Source organism: Hemicordylus capensis, chromosome 3 (genome assembly GCF_027244095.1).
Source record: "Hemicordylus capensis ecotype Gifberg chromosome 3, rHemCap1.1.pri, whole genome shotgun sequence".
NCBI classification, from domain to species: Eukaryota; Metazoa; Chordata; class Lepidosauria; order Squamata; family Cordylidae; genus Hemicordylus; species Hemicordylus capensis.
The window spans coordinates 137,598,432-137,617,827 of record NC_069659.1 but is presented as its reverse complement, the minus strand read 5'-3'; the positions used below and the strand labels follow the sequence as shown (position 1 = coordinate 137,617,827).

General features: G+C 41.3%; 1 protein-coding gene across 11 annotated transcripts in view; it reads left to right on the top strand.

Annotated features, from left to right (window-relative positions):
• The window catches only part of ST6GAL2 (ST6 beta-galactoside alpha-2,6-sialyltransferase 2), a 146,306-nt gene that overhangs the window by 87,989 nt on the left and 38,921 nt on the right, over nt 1-19,396 (top strand). For 8 of the 11 annotated variants that reach the window (XR_008318870.1, XR_008318871.1, XM_053306197.1 and 5 more), the window contains one exon: nt 7,923-8,925. The exons of 2 other annotated variants lie outside the window; for them this stretch is intronic. Coding sequence is in view for 7 of the 9 variants with exons in the window: in XM_053306192.1 (XP_053162167.1) it covers nt 7,923-8,925 (1,003 nt within the window). In the remaining 2 variants the exon portion in view is untranslated. Of the gene's footprint in view, nt 1-1,876; nt 1,896-7,922; nt 8,926-19,396 lie in introns of those variants that run through there. One more of the 11 variants, XM_053306193.1, reaches the window with a different exon arrangement.

Below are 19,396 nucleotides of genomic sequence, written 5' to 3'. Positions count from 1 at the left end.
ATTTCTAAAACAGAGAAGTGACATGGGCTAAGTCAGGTCATCTGTCCCTGAAGCTCTGAGTCAAAGTGCTCACTGGTAACGGTGGGGCACTTTGCTTATGCTCAAATTGAATTTTCATTATTACTTTTAATAAATAAGAATTGTTATTGTTATTGAAAACAAATTCTAGGGCTACACTCTGTTCAAAATTGAGCTTTGGATAACACCTTTGTTAGTGTAGAATTCTGAATTCATTTATTATTTATTTATTTATTCGATTTCTATACCGCCCTTCCAAAAATGGCTCAGGGTGGTTTACATGGAGAAATAAACAAATAAGATGGAACCCTGTTCCCGAAGGGCTCACAATCTAAAAAGAAACATAAAATATACACCAGCAACAGTCACTGGAGGTACTGTGCTGGGAGTGGATAGGGCCAGTTACTCTCCCCCTGCTAAATAAAGAGAATCACCACATTAAAAGGTGCCTCTTTGCCAAGTTAGCAGGGGTTAGTCTGATTAAATTCTACTCATTTGGGACATGCAAAGTTGAATAACAGGTTAAGATTTTTAGCATACTAGCCACATCACCATCATGTTATGCTACTGCTACAGAAACACAGAAATTGCAGTTCTACAAAACTCTCTTCCTGGTTCATGCCCAACACATGTTTCTGTGTCACACTTGACATGTTTATTACAGTAAATGTATAATGTGCAGAACAGCTCTTAACGGAGGAACAAAACATCTTTTAAAATCTTATTACAGGTGTGTTTTGGAGCTTAATGTATTAGAAAATGTTTCTTCTGTAAACTTAATTATCAATTTGTTTATAATAGCACTCTAAATTGCAACTTGGGTTGCAATTTTGGAAGAGTGTTATCACTGCAGATTGGTTAGAATTATAGCAACTCTTGTAATGGATGTTAAGTAACTTTTAGAACCATGATTTCTGTGTTCTTGTGGCTGCAAGCATATATGTCTCTGTTTTTCAGGAAGTAACTTATCTTGTTAATCTCAACTGCTTACCATAGTATTAATGCAGAGTAATATAGCAACAGATAATATTTATATAGTAGGGAAACAAAACCTTTATTCTAACCTTGCTGAGAATAGGTATTTTAAAAATTGAATATTGAGTCTAGACTGAGTATTGAATACACAGTGTGACTGCGTTTACAAAGAGCCATAATGTCTTATTTCAAATGGCCACATCTTGCAAGCAATCACAAAGGTGCATGTGACTTTCAGGGACTACAAATTTATTTATTCTGTCAAAATATTGTAAAGTTCCTAAAATCTGATATTTATTATGTTTAAATATGGATGTTTGGAGTCAACCTCAAAGTCCATCTTAAACTTATATGTGCCCATTTGTGCAGGTGTGATTAATGCAGTTCATAAAAATGCTGTGATAGGCCTTTTCTAACGTTGAATGGTTCATTCACTACCAATAACTTCTTCTCCCAGCAGCCATTTCTGGCTGTAATATGCCATAGAATGTTCCTGCAGTCATGCACAGTTACACATGATGTCAGAGCAGAGGAACGTGCTGCTTTGAACTGCGGTTTTTCAATTTATCTGCTCTTCTAAATTGAATGGAATGGGCAGAGAGAAATTGGTTCCATAGGAGATAAGAGTGGGTTGAAAATGGATAACAGTTTCTTGCTTGCACGCCAAATTAATAGTCACACTGTGCCAATTCACTTGTGTTTCATTTCTCCCAACCACAGAGTGCTTAACAATACTACTGTGAACATTTCAAATGCACATGAACAAATACATGGCAGGTTGTATGCTAAAGGACAAAAATAGAGAAGTTGGGGAGAAATGGCTGCTTCCTCATCTCCAGACATAATACCCATGGCAGCTTTTGGACAGATGGTGGTAGCAGCAGCAGGAAGAAGCCCATATGGTACATGCAATAATTCACACCCACTCTTGACCCTTAGATCTCTTAGATGCTAGTATGATCAGGCTTTCTCATTTTAAAATGGAGAATATTTGTTATCTGATTGGTTGTTGTGCTTTGTCTAGAGCTGCAGAAAACATTGGCTGGAGAAATCTGCATTCCAGAACCCAGAAATTGACATTTCTCCAAATACCAAAGAATTTGTCTGCCTGGAAAAAGAGTATTTGAAAGGGAATTAACTTAAGCCCCTAGCAACACTCCTGTGCTCTTGTATCACTCCTATTCACTTCAGTGGGGTTTGGGCAGAATAACTTATAGTGGATTGATCTTTGTGAACCTAGACCCAAATAACACGACATGCGTAGTTGGAAGAAACTAGGGCCACTCTATTGAATAAATACAAAGCCTGCAATGGGAATTAAACTAAAGTGCAGGTATCCCCTATTTAGGTCATTCTTTGATTTGGCTTGGTAACAGACCGAACCTCTTCTTGATCACGAGGTTACCCCGACGAGGGGATGCATACCAGCCCGCCTCAACTCAAGTCGCATTTGACTTAAATAGTATGTACTGCTTTCTGGAGAAGGACTGTTTCACACATGGTAACAAAATATAAAGAACCTGAGGCATTGAGCTTCATTCGCTGGCATGCATCTGAGTGGGAGTAGATCCAGCCCAAGAGCTGCAAGATCACCAAGCCTTCCTCCATATTCCTACTCACCATAATGGCCCTCCAGTCCAACACCAATGCAATTAATCTACCCTGACCCGTACTTTTCTGCAAAGTGGCCAATAAATCCCATGACCACCTCAACAAAGTCAGTGAGAAGTAGGCCAAAAAAGGCCACAACCACAGCCAATCAGCTGCCACCCAAAAAAATCCCTACTTGGCCCCAAAAGGTGACCAGAATATCCTTCACTGAGTTAAGGGACAGGTGGGAGGGAGCCTATCCACAGAGAAACAGAGGAAAGTGATGGGGCAGGCTGCTTATGCACGAGCTCCTGAATTCTGATCGGTCCTCTGGCAATGCATTCCAGGGGACAAAATGGGTGGCCTGTATGCCCGTCTCTTGGGCCGAGCCCACAACTCCACCCCCCACTCACTTGATATTGCCGCTAATGTGGCAAAAGGGGCAGGGAGCAGCTTTGCACTTTTATTAATTTAAATGTATCCCAAAGGCAGTAGCAGCTAACAAAACTACCTTTTCTTGGTTATATATTTTTATTTTTTGCTTTATGCATTGCTTTAAGCGTTATGGCTATTAAATGAGTAGATTGTATTTATTTATTTGACATATTTATATACCACCCAAAACTTCTGTCTGGGCAGTTTTTATTTTTACTTTTTCATACATTGTAAATAAATTAATGATTGCTTTCTTCTCCTCTTGGAGAACAGCAAGAGTATGTACTGCTTTCTGGAGAAGGACTGGTTAACACATGGTAACAATATGTAAAGAACCTGAATGGAATCTAAAACCTCAAGTACAAATCCTTATTTATTCTAGCACACAGCATAAATCAGTTCAGTTCACTGAGATCTTTGATCAAATACACCGTCCAGATCAAATAAAATAAACCTTGAGGATTGATATCAGTATAAACACATGCATACATATACACATGTAGAATCTGTTACATAGAAGATTAAGATTAAAAAGTATAGGATAAAACAAAATTAAGAAGAAAGAAAAATAAGGGATGATTAAAGTTGACCATTTCTGACACACCATGTGCAGATTAATTGCAGCCATACAGAATTTGGCTACTGAGTGCGAGACATCAGAAAGAAATAAGTTTATATAAAATTCATACAAATTGTCAAGGTATCTAAGAATGAAATACAGAAGCACATGGGCAACCGTCTCAATATTCCCATTTCAGCATATATTATAAAACTACTCTTATAATCAGATACTTCATATGATGATAAAATCTTCACATCTTAAACAAGTTCTAGTGGGAATTAATCTGCCTACTTTCTATTCACTATCCCTACAACTGGACTAAATTTGGTTCAAATCAAATGATTGGTTAGGCAGTCCACAAGTTAGCCTACTTGTGTCTCAAATGTTTGTGTCCACCAATGTCCCCTCAACAGGGATTCCTAGATGTCATTGACTACAATTCCCAGAATCCCCCACTACAATGGCATTTGCTTGGGGATTATGGGAGTTGTAATCAACAACATCTGGGAATCCCTGTTAGGGGGAACACTAGCATCCACCATCTTGAATCGCAGTGGATAACATAATCAAAAACTCTGCCATTGAGGTGTCCCTACAGCTGTAGCAAATTGGGTTCAAATTGGTGAGGTGGTTCACAAGTTAGCCCACTTGCGCCTCAGGGGTTTACATGTCTGCCATCTTGGATTGGGGCATCGCCATATTTCTGATTGGAGAATTAGAAAGCAGCTGCTTCCAGTGTATAGTGTATGATTTCCCCAATGTTCTATTATTTGGGTCTTAGTGCAAACCATGTCTTTTACTTTGCATCTGCTCCATCAATTTTTGGTCTATACATCCAATATTGTGATTAGAACATTGTTATGGTTTTTCTTTTTTAAAAAATCATATATTGGATTTACTTTGTACAGAAAGAAAGCTCTTTTGGGACTTGAAATATTTCATGTCAACCGTGTTTCATTTTAGAAAAATAACCTGTCATTTTTGCATTATGTCTTATAAAAATTGATTGTAACTGCCTCATATACATAATCAGTGTTAAAAATAATTTCGGATGAGAATGAATGCTAAATTTAATCAGGAAAACAGTTAATACTATATTAAATTAAAGATTGTATACAAAGGACTGCACAGTTTTTGCAAGGTACTTAGGAAGTCAAAGTGAATGGTGCTATTTGCACAGCATGGGCTGCAAATTGCCACTTTGCATGGAATTAAGATAGAGCCTGCCTTTTAACACAACACTAGGTCTGTATACAGGTGAAACTCAGAAAATTAGAATATCGTGCAAAAGTCCATTAATTTCAGTGATGCAAATTAAAAGGTGAAACTGATATATGAGACAGACGCATTACATGCAAAGCGAGATAAGTCAAGCCTTAATTTGTTATAATTGTGATGATCATGGCGTACAGCTCATGAAAACCCCAAATCCACAATCTCAGAAAATTAGAATATTACATAGAACCAAGAAGACAAGGATTGAAGAATAGAACAATATCGGACCTCTGAAAAGTATAAGCATGCATATGTATTCAGTACTTGGTTTGGGCCCCTTTTGCAGCAATTACTGCCTCAATGCGGCATGGCATGGATGCTATCAGCCTGTGGCACTGATGAGGTGTTATGGAAGACCAGGATGCTTCATTAGCGGCCTTCAGCAATTCTGCATTGTTTGGTCTCATGTCTCTCATCCTTCTCTTGGCAATGCCCCATAGATTCTCTATGGGGTCAGGTCAGGCGAGTTTGCTGGCCAATCAAGCACAGTACACTGTATACTTTTCAGAGGTCCGATATTGTTCTATTCTTCAATCCTTGTCTTCTTGGTTCCATGTAATATTCTAATTTTCTGAGATTGTGGATTTGGGGTTTTCATGAGCTGTACGCCATGATCATCACAATTATAACAAATTAAGGCTTGACTTATCTCGCTTTGCATGTGATGCGTCTGTCTCATATATCAGTTTCACCTTTTAATTTGCATTACTGAAATTAATGGACTTTTGCATGATATTCTAATTTTCCGAGTTTCAACTGTACAGCTGAAGCTCACTCAGTAGATTTCTGGTTAATTCCACCATTTAAAAAAATCTATCTTCCCTTTGTTCTTTCACTTTCTCCTTTTTCTCAGCTTTCTATCTTTATCAAGTTTTCTTGTCTGTTGTTTTTAGATAATCTACACACATATAAACTGAATAAATGCAGATTTGCTGTTGCATTAGAAGGAGGATTAGAAAATTATTTAGGGCTTTTAAATTGTGTTGAAGATAATCAGCTTTCTGCATTATGCAGCCCTGACTGTGTGTGTGCCCACGTGTGTGTATGTATGCAAGTTCTGCCAAAAAAGGTTGCAGAACAACTAATTTTGACAACTTGATCCTCGGTCCCCTGCTAACTGAGTACAGAGCCACCTATTTAAAGTGCTATTTATTTAATAGGGGGAGAGCAACTGGCCCTATCTATCCCCAGCACAGCATGCTTCCAGTGGCTGTTGCTGGTTTCATTTTTAGATTGTGAGCACTTTGGGGGCAGGGAGTCATTTTATTTATTTATATCTATCTATCTATGTAAACCGCTTTGGGATCTTTTGTTGAAAAGCTGTATATAAATATTTGTTGTAAATATTAGTCATATTCATATTTGTGTTCATTGTGCTTCTGCTCTAAACTTTTCATTAAAGCTGTTCCTTAGAGCTCTTCCGCTCTAAACTTTTGCCATATCTAGAGAAATAATGGAGTGATGTTTTATATCTCTAGTAAAATATATACACGTGGCACAGTGTACTTGCAACGGAAATCAGTTGTATTAGGGGGGGAAAGTAGTGGTAAACAAGTGTGGTACTCTTACTCAGAGAAACAGCCTATGATTGGGAAGTATTAAAAGCCAGGTAGCAGCTGCAGTGCAGGGCGTGCTCATGTGTGGGCATTTTCTCTCTGTGCTGGAAGAAAACCCTTCATTTGCTTTGTCCTGGAGAGGCTTCTTAATTCATTTTGCCAGGCAGTTCTACTGAAACATTTTCTGCTTAATCAGGCTGCATAGTCTTTCCATTAGGTTTGAGTTCCCAACACCCTGGGAATGTCTGGCCACAGAATTCACAACCCCTACGAACCCTGGGACAAACTTCTAATTGAAAAGCTGCAATATCCCCCTTCCCCTATTTTGGGGAGGAGGGAAGCCTTATTTAACATAACAGTGTTTAACATAGAACATCAACTTGAACCGTCCTGACCTCAGAGCTGCTTGTCTTTTATGTACTTTTTCTAAGCAATAGAGACCTTAACAATAGAAACTACTGAAAGAGAATGATGTTTGAAAGGAATAAAGAGTCTTCTTCCCCTCAACTCTCCCCCTCTTAAAAAAATAATAAAAAAATAGGAGGCCTAGTTGAGAGAAATTAAAAGTGCCTTCTGTTGCAAAATAATGGGAATTAAAGCACAGGGGCTGCAGTCAGCTTCTTGAATGAGATCAAAGCAGAACTAAAGATTCTTCAGCAAAATATTTTCACTAGAGGATATTCTTGAGCAAGTGGAGTATTATGTGATCAGTTCTTGGGAACCTTAAAGCATGGATGACTTTGCTGCATTGCAAAGCTCTCAGTACTGTCATTAAAAGCCCTGCTTAATAATAATACTTCACATTTATATAGCATTTCTGAATGTTCATTGTGCCTGAAGTGTTTGTATACACAAGTGTCTTCTAACCCTTTAAACACTTCTGTAAGATAGGGCAGTATTACTGTCGTCCTACTGCAGATGGAAGGAGTGCAGCTGAGAAAGCGTGGTTTGCCTAAGGGCACCAAATGAATTAATGGCAGAGATGACTTCCTGACTGGTAGCTCTATTAGCCATTATGTTACACTTGCTATTGTCTGGAATCTGTTTGGAGTGTTGGAGAATACAGGATCCTGTCTTGAAATACTGAGTTTAAGTGCCCTCCTAACCTATTCTATCCTTCCAACTGTGATTAGAGTATGAAATATTTTAGTTCAGTTGCATTTTAGAAAGCAGCATAATTGAATTCATATGAGAGTTCACTATGGACAGAGTTGCATAGGAAAACCAGTTTCTTCTGGTTTTCATCCCCTCTGAAAATTTGCAAGCAATTTTTCATTTGGTTCAGCTAGAGTTGGTAATTATTTGTTGTAGAGTTTTTATAACAGGCAAACTTCTAAAACAGTTTACAAACTCTCAGCATTATTCCATGAATAACTATGGAGATAGATTAGCATTGCATAGGTTTTTCCAATATAATTCTCTTTATTCTTATAGTACTGTACTTTTATAATTGACTGAATCCGGCTGTGTTACCTTGAAAACCATTTTTAACTGATATTATCATTTTTCAGGTTTTATTTCCCTTCACCAGTCCTTTAAGGTACAGAAGAATTGGCACAGATATTGCCATGAAACCTAACCTGAAGCAATGGAAACAACTGATGCTGTTTGGGATATTCGCATGGGGTCTCCTGTTCCTGGTGATTTTCATCTACTTCACAGATAGTAACACTGCTGAAGCAGTTCCAAGTTCCTTCTCTTACATTGAGACTAAAAGGCTTCTGCCCTTGCAAGGCAAGCAGAGAGTTATCATGGGAGCAATACATGACCCATCCTTCTCTGAAACAATTGATGGAAATGAGATGCTTCTCAACAAAGATCTCTTTGATTCATTTAGATCAGGGACTGGAAGCATTAAAAAATGGACTGACCTCGATGATGGCTTTGAACGTGAAGAAGAGTTTTTTCCTTCCCAATTAAGACGAAAATCAAAAAGTGCTTTCTATCAAACGGATGATGATTATTTATTTGCTGCTGGTCAGCCTCTGTCACAAAGCAGTGTTCAACGAATAGTGAAATTAATCTCTGCAGAGGGGGAGGATCAGAAGAAGAATGCTTTGCAGAATAATTGGCTCCCTCCAAGGAAGATAAAGAAAAGACATGCACGGCACAGGAGAAGCCAAATGTTTGAAGAGTCTGATGAGTGGGATGGAATATATTCCACAATGTCAAAGTCTTTTCTGTACAGGCTTTGGAAAGGAGATGTCTCATCCAAGATGCTGAACCCTCGCCTGCAGAAGGCAATGAAAGATTACCTGAATACCAATAAGCATGGGGTACGGTTCAAAGGGAAGCGGAACTCCAAGCTGACTTCAGAACAGCTCTACTGTGAGCTCAAGGCACGAGTGAACATCAGAACCATAGATGGCAAAGAAGCCCCATTCTCTGTGTTGGGGTGGGAAAAACATGTCCCACAAATTTCCCTGACTAAACTATATCCACGTGGGTTTGGAAGCTGTGCTGTTGTTATGTCTGCTGGTGCCATACTGAACTCTTCCCTAGGGGATGAAATAGGTGGGTGAAAATGTTTAGCTAAAATATGTAAATCAGTTCAGTGACTGGGATCCATGCACAACCTATTGTATGAATGCTGGGAGTGTTGAAGTCCCCTTCTCGCAGTAGTCTCTTGCATGCACCTCACCAAGCTGCTCTCGAAGACTGGGGGGGGCGCTGTTTGGAGCAGCATCTAGTGCAAGGGGAATTGAAAATCAGCGGAAGCTCTCTATGTGCATAGTAGTGCTTTAGGCATTTTGTAACCCAGCCAGTATAAACAAAGAGTACTTAACATGACTGACCTCTCATGCCAGTTCTCATATTTTCACTACAGCATAATAAATGTCAATGCCATTACATTTCTTTTATAGCTGTTGGTACAATATATAGTGTGGTACAATATTAGAGCTTGTTTTCATGCTTCATTATCGGCCTTCTATATAGTTCAGTCTCTGACTTATTTATATGGTCAAAGGTGCAACTAGAGTCTGAAGCAAATAGAAAATTGTGGGGGAAAGACTCTTGATAATTAGAGATTATTCGTTCAGTTCTGTGTTTATCTTTTGGATAAGTGGCTGTGCACAGCTGTAGCTCTCCAAGTTTGAGGCTGGCCTCCCTGGGAGTGTATGAGCTATTTCTGACTTAAACCATTCTACAGTATTATTTATTTTAAAAATTTATAGCCTGCCTTTCTTTCAAGAACTTTAAGACAACTTACAAATTGAAAACTTTAAGAAAAAACAATACAATATAAAACACAATGAGACTGTTCTCACGTGCAGCCAAACCCAGGCTAAGGAAGCCCCACCTGGAGTAGGCAGTGTGTGAGAACCGCTGGAATCAGGCATGATCCTGGCCAGGCAGCACCGCCTAGCCCAGCATTTTACCCTGGCTTTTTGCCAGGGTTAAGAACGTGAGCGTGCCATTAACCCCAGCTCCGGGATTGTGTGTTTGCTTGGGCTGCATTCAGCTTGAGCAGACACAGAGATGGACACCTAGAGTGCCCATCTCCCGGGGGATCCTGTCAATGCACTGCACTCATGGTGCAGTGCATTGTGGGATATCTGGAGGCTAGGACGCATCATCCGAGGCTCCAGAGCTCCGTGCTAGATGATGCAACTCACATCATCTGGGAGTGCAGTCTGCACTCCCAGAAACATTTCTGGATTCATCAGAGGGGGGAGGTGAGTTGGGTTGGACCAGCCTCCCCCCCCCACCCGCAACACCTGTGTGAATGGCCTCACAATAAGAGTACTGTCTGATGACAGAAAAAGGAGGAAAATGAAAACAAACATTAAACATGTCAGAAAAAGCTAGCTGGAAAAGATCAGGTTTTACTGTCTTTATGTCTTCATTGGATTAGGTGTTATGATAGAGATATCTGTGAACTTTTCCAAGCTCAGGCTCTGAGAAAAGAACTGAGCTCTTCAAACTCCCAGAGTTCTTTTGTGCTCAGAGAAGTTCACCAGGGTTCTCTTTCCTATCCCTCAACATCATCTGTCAGCAAATAGACCAGAATAAAGGGTGGGGGGAGACTAAATTTATTTCCTTTAAAACATTATTTTAAACAATTTTTAGCATGAATCTTAGGCAGCACTATAATTTTGAGAGCTCGGTGCAGTTGCAGTGCACATGAAACTGCCAATGGATCTTGAAGGACATTCTTGGGGGGCTCAATGTGAACATGACCTAAAAGGCTACTGGCAAGAAAGACTTGGAGTGGCTACTAGACTTTCAGTAAAGCTTTTGCTAAAAAGGAAAAAATGCTGAGCTGGTTGGGGGAGACACTTTTCAGAACTTGATTAGTTCTTGGGTTTCACAGGCTTCCCTCTCCTAGGCCTTCAGAAAATCTTGGAAAATCTTTCAGGGATCTCTAAAACCTTACAAACCTACTTGAGCTTCTGGGGTTTTTTTTAATTTCTGCATTTTATGGGCTATAGACTAAGTCTGGTGTGGGCTAAAGTTAAACATGTCACTTTTTTGTTTTTGTCTTTCTGAATTCATACTGTTACAAAACAGGACTGATGAGACAGTTAGCGTGGTGAGCCGGAGGAGGAGAAGGCATGGATTGCAAAATAGTTCAGTTTTCCTCACCTGACTTTTTGAGGGAGAGATTGGATCATTTCTGAGCTTAATATGAGGTGATTGTGGAATTACTCACACATCTCTAATTAGTGAGGACAACTCACCTCCCCCCACCCCACAAATACAGAAACTATGCTGGGAGTGCAGACTGCTCCTCCCAGCCAGGCCAAAAGCAGGAGTTATATCCCACTCTTACGTTGATTGCCAGTGCTGGAGGAAAAACATGGAGTAACTGACAACTTAAGCAAGTGTGTGTGCACATGCGCACACATTTTTTCCTTTCCCTAAGATTTTTCACTTGGAGTTTGAAGTATCGTGTGGGTATGGCTACATTCCTCCTTGCCATTTTTATTTTGAGCTGCTTCTCCCCAGACTGAGGACAGGAGTGAATGCTGAGAAACTGCCTGACTTCATAGAGGAGCTCCAGTTTGGATGACATTTTGAACTGGGGGGAGGATTACTACAAAGTGAATTTTCTCTGCAGCTATTGTATGGTCTTGTTAATTTGGGAATACTTGGTATGAACAACTGCTCTGCCATTACCTTGAGTATGCTGGAGTTGGTGGTATTCAGAATTACACAAGAAGGTAAATACAGCCCTGCTGGACCAGGCCCAAGGCTTATCTAGTCCAGCATCCTGTTTCACACAGTAGCCCACCAGGTGCTGCTGGGATGCCCAAAGGCAAGAGCTGAGGACATGCCATCTCTCCTGCTGTTACTCCCCTGCAACTGGTATTCAGAGGCATTCTGACTTGTGAGTCTGGAGGTGGCCTATAGCCCTCAGACTAGTAGTCTTCCATGAATTTATCCAATCTCCTCTTAAAGCCATCCACGTTGTTGGCTGTTACCACATCTTGTGACAGAGAATTCTACAAATTATGTGTTGTGTGAAAAAATATTTCTGTTTGTTGGTCCTAAAGCCACCTAAAGACGCAGTGTGGAAGCAGCCTGCCTAGAGAGCAGGAGTCTGTTGGTTCAAATCCCTGCTGGTGTGTTCCCCAGATTATGGGAAACTCCTATGTGATATAGGAAGGTACTGAAAGGCATCATCTCATACTGCATGGGAGAAGGCAATGGTAAACCGCTCCTGTATTCTACAAAGAAAACCACAGGGCTCTGTGGTTGCCAGGAGTCAACACTGACTTGACAGCACAATCTTTCCTTTTTATTTTTCTTTGTTGGTCCTAAATTTTTTGGCAATCAGTTTCATGGGATGACTCCTGGTTCTAGTGTTATGTGAGAGGGAGAAAATTTCTATCAGCTTTCTCCACACCATGCATGATTTTGTAGACCTCTATAATGTCTCCCCTCAGTTGCCTATTTCTAAAGTAAAAAGCCCCAGGGGTAGTAGCCTTGCCTCATAATGAAGGTGCTCTAGGACCCTGGTCATCTTGGTTGCCCTCTTCTACACCTTTTCCAGTTCTACAATGTCCTTCTTAAGGTATGGTGACCAGAACTGTATGCAGTATTCTAAATGTTGCTGCATCATAGTTTTGTATAAGGGCATTATAATATTAGCAGTTTTATTTTCCATCCCCTTCCTAATGATCCCTAGCATGGATTTGGCCTTTTTAACAGCTGTCACACACTGAGTTGACATTTTCAACGAGCTGTCCACCACAACCCCAAGATCCCTCTCTTGGTCAGTCACCAACAGCTTAGATCCCATCAGCGTATATGTGAAATTGGGCTTTTTTGCCCCAATATACATCACTTTCTACTTATCAACACTGAAGCGCATTTGCCATTTTGTCACCCAATCCCCCATTTGGGGAGACCCTTTTGGAGCTACTCACAATCTGTTCTGGATTTCACTACCCCTAATAGTTTGGTGTCATCTGCAAATCTGGCCACCTCGCTGCTTACCCCAACTTCTAGATCATTTATGAATATGAATTCTGTTTTCACACATTGACCAGAAATGTAAGCCAAGCAGAGGCTCATATAAGGGCTGACTTAACAGTCTCTAATATTCTTGATATTCTTGTTTGTTTTTGAAGGATTCTTCTTTTCCATAAAAATTACCATTTTGGTTTGGAGTCTTTCGGAGGGGGCGCTGAGGGTGGAATCGGTGCATATTTATTTAGTAAAATTCAGGCTGCAATCCTGTGCACACTTACTTTAGTGTAAATCACATTACACTGGATGGGATGTGTTTCTAAGTGAACTTGGCAGGTTTTTCTTGATAGGTGCCCTCCACCCCCCAATTTTTAACTTTCTGTCAAGTTCTAAATTTAAAACCTTTAAAAAAATTTATTTTAAATGTGGTTTTAGTCTGGGCTTTTAACTTGTTTAACCTATTAAACTTTTACTTTGCATTGTATTCGTTTTGTTGGTGTTGTGAGCTACTCCAAACAGAGTACTGGAGGGGCAAGGTATAAATATCCTATATAATAAAAGGCTAAGTGAGTGGCCGTGGCTTTGGAACGTTGGGGATCTGCGTCCCTGCCTCCCTGGGATGTTCTGGGCCTGCACGAAGCGCAGGCCCAGAAGAGCCCAAGGGACACAGGACCGCAGACACCAGTGTCCCACAGCCACGGGCAGCCATTAGCCGGTGTGTGGCGGCGGGGGAAAGTGGCCGCCGCCTCGGCCATGAGTTGCGGCACGGCGAGAGGAGGCCGAGGCAACCAGAAGCGGCCGCCCTGAAAAAGGCGAGGGCAATGGCGGCGGGGGAAGACCGAGACGGGGGACAGGGAAGCTGGGCGAGGTGGCGGCAAAGCCGCCAACGAGGCCCCCGCCCGCTCACAGCCGTCGCCCCCGCCTGATCACCCGCCCTCCCAGCTGCCCAAAATCACCTTCCCCGCTCCCCCCCAAAAAAGATTAAGGGCCAAAATGGCCCATGAGAAGGTCGCCGCCCCCGCCTATCGCCCTCCCGCCCACCCAGCTGCCGAAGACCACCTTACCCGCTCCAGCCCGAGGGAAAAGAGAGGAGCTCACGAGCAGAGCTCCTCTCTGTGCTAAGTCACTGCTCAAACTGCCGCTATGGACGCAAAGGACGCCTATTGCGTCCATTGCGACAGTATGGGCAGCAGCTTAACACAGAGAGTAGCTCTGTTCCCGAGTTCCTCTCTTCTCCTTCGGGCTGGAGCGGGTAAGGTGGGCTCCGGCAGCTAGGTGCGTGGGAGGGCGATAGGCGGGGGCGGCCACCTTCTCATGGGCCATTTTGGCCGTTATTCATCCACACACACACACCCCAAAAAAGGAAAAGCAAAATAAGGAAGAACAAAAACAGAGACAACAACAAAAACAAAAAAAACAAAAAGAGAGAGGGGACAAGGGGGGGAAAGAGACAGAAAGAGAGAGAGAGACAGAAAAGACGGGATAGAAAGTTAGCGCCCATTATCATAACGGGCTTAAAAATACTAGTTTTAAATAAACAAACATGCACAGGATTGGGTTGCATATCTGTTCCATTGAAATCAATGGGACTTGGACGTCTCAGCTTTGACTGTATCAAGCTTTTTGTGATTGAAGTTATGGCAAATCTATTTCAGCCCAGATTTCATTTTAAAAATTCATTTAAAAAGTTTTAATACTTTTCCTGGCTCTTTGCATTCTTCCTTCAGATAAAGGCTATGGAGAAAAAGGAAGACATTACTTGGTTCTCCCAACACCATGAATAATTTCTTCCCAAGTTCTTTAAAATGTGCACCAGTTAATCCTCTGACCATACAGAATTTCACATCTGAGTGCCCTGTTTCATTCGTGTGTGTGAGAGAGACAGACAGACAGACAGGTTGCCCTTTAAATCTGTATGATGCATGAGAATTGTCATTATCCAACCACTTTATTTAATAGGCTTCCTTCTCAGCCCAAGTGTCATGCTGTCTGAGGTGGAATTGTTCCACATTTCCCTCCTTTCTACAGTGTGCTGTCACTGAAAAAAGCAAAAATATTTCCATAACTGGATTATTATTTTTTAAAAGAAAATTAAAATCACCCAATATCCTTTTTTATAGATTATGTCCCTACTTTGTGGAGATCCCACTCTGTGTGCCTTCAGTGTGGAGAGTGCATTGGCCTTTACTATGTAAAGGGATGAACTGCCTCTTATACAGTGGCCTTTGACTCGTGATACAAGCTAATACTTTTGTCTCCAACATATCCTGGAACAGGGCTCATCCTTTCCTTTCCTTTCCTCTCAATCTTTTCATGGTATTGTAGTTAAGAAGCCCCAGCCTGTAACACATCTGCAGCATCTTAAGGAGCCTCTCCTACCCACTTCCCCTAGTGACCTACCAACAAAACAGTTATTCTTTCAAAATATGTGTTTCTATACACAACCACAACAAAAAATAGATTTCCCCCTACCATTTTCAATGCAAGCTTAAATGTGGAACTGTGAGCCTTACCTACATTATTGATTAAGAGATAGGGAACTTGGAGGTGATGCCTCTGGTTGGTTCATTGGTTGGTTGATGTAACGCTATTATTCCAGAATAAAACAGCATAGTTTTGAGCAGGTATCCCATCCTGATTTGCATGGGTTATTGCTGCTAGTCCACTAAATCCCACTTGCAAAATACATTCTATCACAGCCCCTCCTCAATTCACATCCTCACTCTTCACTGGGTGCCTGGGACAGTTTCTAGAGGACTTGTGAAGGGGAGAAGAGCTGCCCACAGTCAGAAGCTCAGCAATTGCTGCTGGTCCATGTGAGCCATAAGCTAAATGGGTGCAAATGTGAGGCCATCTTGACTTTGCAGGCAATTTATAAGGCATTATGGGAATGCATGCTGTCACATTCACCTTATGGCAGCCTGATGCTTTCTGCGTACTTGCTCTATCTTGGCAGAGCTTTTCCTTCCATTAGTCTCCATAAAACAAGATTCTGTATGTCTTTTTAAAGTTATGTTCTAAAATTCCAGGGTCTGATGTTTCACTCGTTACTGTCGCTTGTGGGAAGGAATTGCTCTAAAATGTTTCACTTGTGTACTCTAAGGTTGTGGATAATGATGATAATAAATAGCCTGTAGATGAAGCATTTCAAGTGCACTTCCCATTCACTCTGTTTGTAATCCCCATTATAGCTCTTGCTAAAAAGTGTATGTAGCGGATTAAAGCAAGCTCACATGAGGGAAAGAAATGCTGAATCATCCCTGCTGAGTTTTCTGGTAAAGGCTACGCCTAAAACTCTTCTGTATTTCTGGTGGGTTCAAAAATAGCTACCACCGCCACCCCTCTTTATTACAGAGCTTGAATCTCCCTGGATTGGGAGTGGAATTCCCAGGAAAAACTCTCTTCCTTTTACTATTGGAAAAGTACACAAATCTAGCATGTGCAAGCCTACACGTGGTGAGAAAACAGGTAGTTGCTGAACATCTGAATATGTGTCTGCACCAAAGCAAAAACCCCTTTCAGGCCCCCGCTTTTCTCCTGAGTTAAAAAACCACAATTGGATAGGCTTGTAAAAGAAAAGAACAAAAAGAAAACCAGTTTTATTCAAATGCTACAAACTGCTTCCCTCTGAGGTTCTCCCAGCTTTTAGTTACAGGTAAAAATACTCAGTAGGTTACAATAATACTCCAAAAAGCACCCCAAATGATGTGGGGGCAGCATGCTTCAAAAATAGTGGTTACCCAGTTGCAAGGAACAGGTATGTAGGAAAATACAAAAGCACTGTTAAAAGCTTAGAGTCTTTTGCAATGCCCTGGCTAGATGGGCAAAGGCTAGTGTTTCTTAGTTTAGTCACACTATAGGTGAACAATCATAGAACAGTTTCAGGGATATACAAAGCACAGACAAAAGAAATTGAAAGTCTAATGCAAAATGTGACTAAACAAACTTTCCCTAGACTAACTTTCCTGAAGCCAAAGTCCTGGCTTTCTTTGTCTTGAACTCACCAAAACCCTGGTTGAGAATCAAGCCTCTGCAGCCCTGTCTTCCAAGCTCTGTAGCCATCTTTCTGCAGCCATACACCATGGCCTTACGTCCTGCTCTTACCCCCAGCCTGCTTCTTCTCACAAAGAAACTCTCCTTCCTCCCAATGGTTCTCTAGGTCCCACCCACCTGGTGTGCTGATTGGCTGATCCCTGGAGTTCATTGATTGGCTGATCCCTGAAGTCTAGTCAGGACAGGGTTCACTTTCAGTTAATGCTTTAGGAGAAGGGTGGCTGATTACTACAGTGTAGTTATCATTCCTTCTTCTGAGAGCCACAAAGCACACAACTCCAGCTTCTCCACCCTTGCAGCCACACCAGTTTCTTTCTGCCCCCCTTCATAGACTGCTGCTCTCTCCCTTAGTTTGCTGGCCCTGATATGCTGGGGACTCCCTACGTGGAAGCATTTTCAGTGGCACTCTTAGCCCTGGACTTTGGAGCCATAGGTCCAGGGCCTCCACACCCCCTGGGGGCCCCCTAAATCCTCTAGTCTGTCCTGAATGGTGTGGTTGCCACTGGCCTGCACTGGCCCGCACTGTGGCCAAGTGTGATTATTACCTCTGCCAGGTGCTTTAGAGACAGAGGGGGAGAGTGGGGAAAGAAAGATGTGGGATGGGGATATGTTGAGTTATATGTTGAAATGTTCCTACTACTGGATATTGGCATAAATATACCAGTTTTATATTCTTGTGAGTTCAGTTGCTGATTGTGTCCTAAAGAACCATGTGTTAAAAATACTGCCATTGGTGTGTGCATGTAGGGCGATGATAACTTGCAGTGGAAGAGGGGGCTCCAGCAAGGGGGCGGGGCCTCCAAGGGCCTTTAGATCTAGGCTCCAAAATTATCTAGGTGCACCTCTGAGCATTGCACATGATACTGTTGCTGCCACCACCACATTCTTTTCCTCCCTGTCTGCTTGGTCACTGGGGATGAAATTGGCATAGAAGGAAGATGAGCTTTTTCTGCCATGCCTGTACATATACTTATCTCCCCCACCCCCCAAAAAATTAGATTCATTTTCTTGAATTGCCTAGTTTAGCTATGCCACTTTATATCGTATGTAAAATCTTTTGATGCCCACTGAGTAAAGCCTGTTCAAATGTTACTCTTGCAATATGAAAATTTGCATCACTTAGGATAGATGCAAAATTTGTGAGTACTTCCCACAACTGGACCTTCGCATCCTTTGTGTGTGCTGCCTGACATGGATGTGAGAAATGTCCAATGTGTCTCAGCTCACATGTGTGATGCAGAACTTACCCATAAAGTGTCGAGTGTGGCTACAAGATGGTAGCAGCCATGCCAGGGAGGTGGTCCTGATCCACTTTCATAGGGGGCTATCAAAATTGTTAGGATACTTCTGTTACATATCTGAGACATGACTACAAAGAGAGATGCATTTTGGGTGGTGTATAAATATGATAAATAAATAATAAATAAATAAATATTAATATACCACTTTTCAACAAAAGTTCCCAAAGTGGTTACATAAAGATAAATATAAATAGATAGATAAATCATTAGGATGGCCCCCTGTCCCCAAAGGGTTCACAGTCTAAAAAAGAAACAGAACCAGCAACAGCCATTGGAGGAATGCTGCTGGTTCTAGATAGAGCCAGTTACTCTCCCCATGCTAAATAAAGAAAATTGCCACTTTTAAAAGCGGCCTCTTTGTTAGTTAGCAGTTAGACACCCTGATCATTAGAAAAACCTGGACATTGTCACATCTGATGGCCAAAGCACAGGATCCAAATAGTGTCTTGTGATAGTTGCCAAACTGAGTCTGAAGAGAAACATACACATTTGAAGGTTATAATATAAGCAACTGGGCAGGAATGAGCCCTACTGTTGCACTTCCATGGCTGATTGTGACTGTTTTCAGTGCTGGGAACCCCAGCGTAGTAACTAGAGTGGCATATTGTTGCATTCTTTCTAGTAGTATTTTATGTTTTGTTGTTGAAAAGTTTGTCCCAGTGGGGATCCTGTAGAGAGTGCGGAGGCTGGAGTCAGGAAGGGGAAGGAGAAAATGGAGTTGTTTCTGAATAAACTCTTAATTAAATCTGTATAAGATTACTTTGTGTTTGTGAGGGAAGCAGCTAAAAACACACATATGTAGATGTCAATTGGAGATGCATATTTGAGGCCTGCAAAAACAAAACAAACAAACAAAAAACAGCCTGATTAGTAGGTAAACTATCACATGGAAGCAAAGAAAAACCTGGGGTTTTAAGTGTATCTGTAGACTTTGGGTGCCCTCTTCTGTTTTTCCTTATAAATGCTCAAATTTAGTTTTGATTGTAAGATTTGTGTTACCACTGTTTTACAAAAAATATATATGTGGCAGTTCTGCATGATTTAGTTTGGACCTAGATGCAAAATTTAAAAATGAACTACTTTAAGCAATGTAGTTATAAAGCAATTATAGGATTTGTGAAACGTATGTAGTCAGTTGATGATGACATACTGTATTTCTGAAAAGTTCATACTACAAAAGTGAAACTGAATTTAATATTAATGATTAAGTGTCA